This window comes from Hevea brasiliensis, chromosome 9 (genome assembly GCF_030052815.1).
Source record: "Hevea brasiliensis isolate MT/VB/25A 57/8 chromosome 9, ASM3005281v1, whole genome shotgun sequence".
Lineage (NCBI taxonomy): Eukaryota > Viridiplantae > Streptophyta > Magnoliopsida > Malpighiales > Euphorbiaceae > Hevea > Hevea brasiliensis.
Genome location: NC_079501.1, coordinates 33,143,922 through 33,150,144, shown reverse-complemented (window position 1 = coordinate 33,150,144; position 6,223 = coordinate 33,143,922). Strand labels below are relative to the sequence as shown.

Here is a 6,223-nt window from a genome sequence, read left to right as displayed (position 1 = left end):
TTTTTAGAAATTTTATTTACTAAAAATGGTATGGGAGAAATATTCTTAAATTAACTTTCGAGTATTAAAATTTTTATTTTATTAACAAATTTTAATTTAATAATATTTAAATAATCTTTAAAATGATAAAATTTCAAATTTAATCCTTCATTAAAATTAAATGCACTAAAAAGGAAATTTTAACAATTTTAATATCCACAATCAATTCTTTGCATTCGCGTGAACAATCCCAAAAGAAGAAAAAAAAGGAAAACAAAAGGTCGACCTTGGTTAAATAAATCGTTCCAATTAGACTGCAGCACTTGGCGTCTCCCCACTACTCACAGAAAATCCCAGCAAACAGAACAAACTAGGAGTCTTGAAAGCTTTTCATTCAAGAAAATAACAAGAAAAAAATCCAGCCAAAGCCCATAAAATTCCAACTGCCGGCTGCTTCTTGAAATTCCTCTCCATCATAATATATCCAATACCAATCATGGCTCCTTCTCTAACCAAACCTTCACAGTCACTCCATTTCAAGAATGGCACAAAATCTTGATCACATTTTTCTTTTGCTTTTCTTTTTATTTTCCCTGCTGCCAACCATGGCCCTGTCAAAATCTTTGACCAGATGCAAGGACATAGACCCTGTAGTTCCCACAACACCCTTGCTCACCTTTCTTGTACGTGTGCAAGAAACCGCTCTTTCAACTTTTGGAGAGAGACACTTGGATCCAAAACTTTACGTTGATTTGTCCTTAAAATTCAATCTCTCAACAACTGAGAAGGCCTTTCATGGGCTTCCAAGGAGTGAAAATGGGACAGTTTCGATTAAGGACTTGGAGGGGTCTTAGCAATGTACTTTCAGGGTGCAGGGAAGGATGTGCTGTACTTTGACCCACCCGATTTTCTTCCGGAGCCCGACGGATTCTTGGATAAGGTGAAGAATCCGGAGGGGAGGGCATGGGCGCTGGAGGTTCATTCTTTATGGAAGAATTTAAGTAGAAGAGTCTCGGATGAGGTCCGGAAGCTACCTGAATTCCATACTTTGCTTCCCTTGCCGGTCCCGGTGATCATGCCGGGCTCACGTTTTAGAGAGGTTCACTATTGGGATTCCTATTGGGTGATCAGGTTACTCTTGGTTTTTGGTTGTTCCTAGTGTTGGTTGTTGGTTGTTCACTGACATTGTTTTGTTTCTTCCCATATATTTGTTTATTATTTTCTTGGACTTTCTGCATTATGCAAAGAAATTTCATATATTGGGTCACCCATTTTTCACGTAGGAATTAGAGAAGGATTTAGGTTTAATTTTGGCCATTGACTTTTTTATTTATTTACGTACATTTAAATATAATCATATTAAAATATTTTTACATAAATAATTATAAGACAGAAATAAAAATATATTAAGATTCATTAAAAAAGTAATTTATAAAAATAAAATACCTTCTTATTATTTAAATAAAATAAATTATTAAGGTATTTTTATAAAATTTTATTGTAAATTATATTATGATAAAAATTTAATTAAGTAGAATTTAAATATAAGTAGGATTAAAAATTTTAAATTTATATAAACTCTAAATTAGGTAAAAAAAATTAAATTTTAAATTTTAAAAATTTTAAAATTATATAAATTATAAAATTAAATTAAATAATAAAAAATATAATTATAAAAATTATAAATAATGAAAGACAATGTTAAGTCACATTCATTCCACCCCCACATATAATGGAAACATATCAATGAAACAAATGATTTAAAATCACATTAATTGCACAGCCCATATAATGGAAACATATTAATGAAATTAGACTAAATTAGAGGAAAAAAATCCGATGAATCACTAACAAACAAAATTAAAAACATTTTAAAAATGCAGTGATGGAAATTAGTGTCATTTATATATTAAAAAATAAGATTTTATTTAATTTAAACTTTCCATTTATTAGGAAATGAATTTTCTATACCTACTTTTCAAAAAGTGATATTTAACCATAAAAATCGCATAGTCAAACTTAATTTTGAATTAAATTATTATTGTTATACTTAAATTTATCTCAAATTTGATTAAAATTTATTTAAATTATTTTAAATTATTTAAAGTCAAATAATTATTATCTTAATAATATTTAAATTATTTAATTTTATATTTTTTAATTAATAATTTATATAAAATATATTTTTATTAATAATTTATATTTTAAAATTTAATAATGCTATATAATGTTTAAATTATATATATTTAAAATATAATATATAAAAATTTATAAATTTTATTATAAAATATTATATATCTTATACTTAATTAAATATTCATATAAAAGGATATTTATCGTTTCAGTACTTTTAAATTCAACTAAGCTACAAATAATCACTTTAGGAAAGTTGCTTTCGTGAAGGACTTTATAAAGAAAATCCCCTTTATAAGGGTTTGTTTTGGTCAGCCAAACCACGTGAACTTCTCCGGCTGACATTAAAATAAAAAGGAAAGAAAGGAGAAATCAAGTCTGTTGAGCTTAATCTTTTTCTTTTTCCTGAATTTCGGTGTTTCTTGGAGATTTGGAAGAAGAGAAAAAGAAAAAATGGCTTCAATTGCAGCAAAAGCATCATGTCCCACACCCATGAAGGCTACATCCAACGGGATCTTCCAGGGGGATAATCCTCTTGATTATGCACTGCCGCTTGCCATCATACAGATTGTTCTAGTGGTTGTGCTCACTCGTATTCTTGCTTTTCTTCTAAGACCATTGCGACAGCCGCGTGTCATCGCTGAGATTGTTGTATGCCCCTTCTCCCTCCTTTAATCTGTTTTTTGTTCTGTCAGTTGCTGTTCTCTTTTACAGTGCAAATAAAACGCTTTCTAATATGATTCGTTCTTTATTTTATTTGAATTGTATATGCATGCTTTCTTTGCCGACCTCAACTAGATCGCTTGGTTGTTGTTTAATATATATATATATATATATGCTTTCTTTGCATCTGCAATAATGCAATGCTTCAAAAAGTTCTGGATAATTGGTAAATCATAGTGGATACATGAAGTATGCTATACATATTATTATATTTCCACCTCTTTGCAAAAGAAACTGGGCCCATGGGTTCCTGTAAATTAAAACTGTTCTGACTTCTCATCTTCTTTGAATAGGGAGGCATACTGCTGGGACCATCTGCTCTAGGTCGGAACAAGCACTATCTCAATAGTATTTTCCCATCCAGAAGCCTCACGGTGTTGGACACTTTAGCCAATCTTGGTCTCCTTTTCTTTCTGTTCCTTGTTGGCCTTGAGCTAGACCTGAAGTCCCTTCAACGGACAGGGAAAAAGGCTTTAGCCATAGCTGTTGCAGGAATTAGCTTACCCTTTCTGTTAGGAATTGGAGTATCATTTTTTCTTCGTAAAACTATCTCTGAAGGTGTTAAAGAGGCTCCATTCCTTTTATTCATGGGGGTGGCCCTTTCAATCACTGCTTTCCCTGTCTTGGCTCGTATTTTGGCAGAACTCAAGCTTTTAACCACTGATGTTGGTCGAATGGCAATGTCAGCAGCAGCCGTAAATGATGTTGCAGCATGGATTTTACTTGCTCTTGCCATTGCCCTCTCTGGATCTGAACATTCACCCCTTACATCTTTATGGGTGCTTTTGTCTGGGGCTGGATTTATTATCTGTTGCGTAGCCGTTATCCCACCTGTCTTTAAATGGATGGCGCATCGTTGTCGTCAGGGTGAGCCAGTAAATGAAATGTATGTCTGTGCTACATTAGCTATTGTTTTGGCAGCAGGGTTTTGCACTGATTCTATTGGAATTCATGCCCTCTTTGGTGCATTTGTGATTGGAATTCTTATCCCAAAAGAGGGACCATTTGCTGGTGCTCTTGTTGAAAAAGTTGAAGATCTTGTATCTGGTCTCTTCCTCCCGTTATACTTCGTCTCCAGCGGATTGAAGACCAACGTAGCCACAATTCAAGGGGCTCAATCATGGGGTTTACTGGTTTTAGTCATATGTGCAGCCTGTTTTGGGAAGATAGTTGGGACTGTAGTTGTCTCTCTCTTAGGCCGAATCCCTGTTCAGGAAGCTATAACTCTGGGGTTCTTGATGAATACTAAAGGCTTGGTGGAGCTCATTGTCCTCAACATAGGTAAAGATCGAGAGGTAAATTCAAATTCAGAAATTTATTGATTAACCTGTTAAAGTAATTTGTTCTTATATTCTCCAATTCATGATTATAATGATTTATTCTGATACCTTGCAGATCCTGAATGATCAAACATTTGCTATCTGTGTTCTGATGGCTATCTTCACAACCTTTATCACAACGCCTATAGTTATAGCGGTATATAAACCAGCTAAACAAGCGATTAGTGCTGATTATAAGCACAGAACAATTGAGAGAAAGGACCCAGATACTCAGCTTCGAATTTTGGCATGTTTCCATAGTTCTTTGAACATTCCGACAATGATCAATCTCATTGAGGCTTCACGTGGAACTGAGAAGAGGCAAGGACTTTGTGTCTATGCACTGCACCTTATGGAGCTTTCTGAGAGGACATCTGCAATCCTTATGGTCCATAAGGCGAGAAAGAATGGACTACCCTTTTGGAATAAGTTGCAGCAGTCTGATGACAACCAAGTAGTTGTTGCTTTTGAGGCTTTTAGGCAGCTGAACCGTGTGTTTATTCGTCCAATGACAGCAATCTCAGCAATGCATGACATGCACGAGGATATCTGCACAAGTGCTGAAATGAAAAGGGCTGCAATCATAATTCTCCCGTTCCACAAGCATCAGAGGTTGGACGGGACATTGGAGACAACTAGAAATGAATTTCGTTGGGTCAATATGAGGGTTCTTGAGCACGCTCCATGCTCAGTTGGAATTTTGCTGGATCGTGGGTTGGGTGGAAGCACACATGTATCTGCAAGCAATGTTTCCTCCACTGTAACAGTCTTATTTTTTGGTGGACATGATGATCGTGAAGCCCTTGCTTATGGAGCAAGAATGGCTGAGCACCCTGGAGTCAGTTTAATTGTCATTCACTTCACAGCAAGCAATGATATCTTGCGGCAGATGGTCAAAATTGATATAACGGGGGAATTCAGTAATTCATCTGATTCAGCCGATAAAACATTTCTAGCTATCTTCAAGAAGAATTCAGATGACGACTCTGTCAAATTTGAAGAGAGAGAAGTGAATAGTGCTAAAGAAATTGTTGAAGTAGTTAAGGCGTTCAGTCGGTGCAATCTGTTCGTTGTAGGTCGAATGCCTGAGGGTCCTGTAGCTGCAACTTTGACTGAAAAGGTTGAATGGCCTGAACTGGGTCCTGTGGGCAACCTCCTGACTTCTCATGATTTTTCAACTTCAGCATCTGTCCTGGTGGTGCAGCAATATAATAGTCCAACATCTCAACTCACTTCTGGCAGCTCCACAATGATTGCAGAGCTGCGTGGGGATGATGCAGAAGCTGGGTAGATTGGCTTCAAGCCAAAATGTTCCCCATACGTGCAAGTTTCAATATATATCTAAATAAGAAATGAAGTTAATGATGACCGCTTACAATATGTTTGAAAGAAGTTAAATTAAGGCCCAACACCTTAATAAGACCTTCAAGTTTAACTTAGTAGTTAATTTGTCTTCCAATTTTCATATCATACGTGCTAGCATGTGATTAACTCATATCAAACATCCATCCTCTCTTTGTATTGTTTCTTTGGTAGTCTTTTATGATTCTCACTGTTAGGAATATGCAAGTATAGAATTTCTACTTGTTCTTTAATAGTTTCTTGTAATTTCAATATGTTAAGAATACCTAAGTGTAAAATTTCTAAGTAAGAGACATATAAATGAGATTCATAAACCCATTATCTTTAAGTGTCATAGTATCTTTTTTCATAAGACCCATAAAAAAAACTCTTCTCAAATCTTTGAACTCTCTATATATTGCTCTGCAAAAACTTGCACGAAAACAATGCCTAGGGATTTTCATGGTTATTAGAAATATGCCACCATTCCCAAAAAAATTCCTTCAAGTTGTAGAAGAATTCAGTGTGTTGAAGAAACTTTAGCGATCGCCATTCAAGATGATATATCCGACGACAAGTTGAAAACTATTCTAGATAACCGACTTTCAAATCTGTATAAATAGGTGAGAATGCAGATCATGGGTGTAAGTCCAAGAGAGGCAAGTGAGACAGTCTCAAGTGTAACACAAAGGAGTGTGAGTGTGTGAGAATGTCTGGTGTGTACGTTA

At 34.9% G+C, this 6,223-nt stretch overlaps 1 protein-coding gene across 1 annotated transcript; it reads left to right on the top strand.

The window, feature by feature from the left end:
- The first annotated feature begins 329 nt into the window (after nt 1-329).
- On the top strand, nt 330-5,596 carry LOC110651209 (cation/H(+) antiporter 18). Its single transcript, XM_058153709.1, has 4 exons — nt 330-1,110; nt 2,541-2,763; nt 3,129-4,130; nt 4,231-5,596. Exons 1-4 carry the CDS (start codon nt 836-838, stop codon nt 5,443-5,445), a joined length of 2,715 nt encoding a protein of 904 aa, XP_058009692.1. The 5' UTR covers nt 330-835; the 3' UTR covers nt 5,446-5,596.
- The last annotated feature ends 627 nt before the right edge of the window (nt 5,597-6,223 follow it).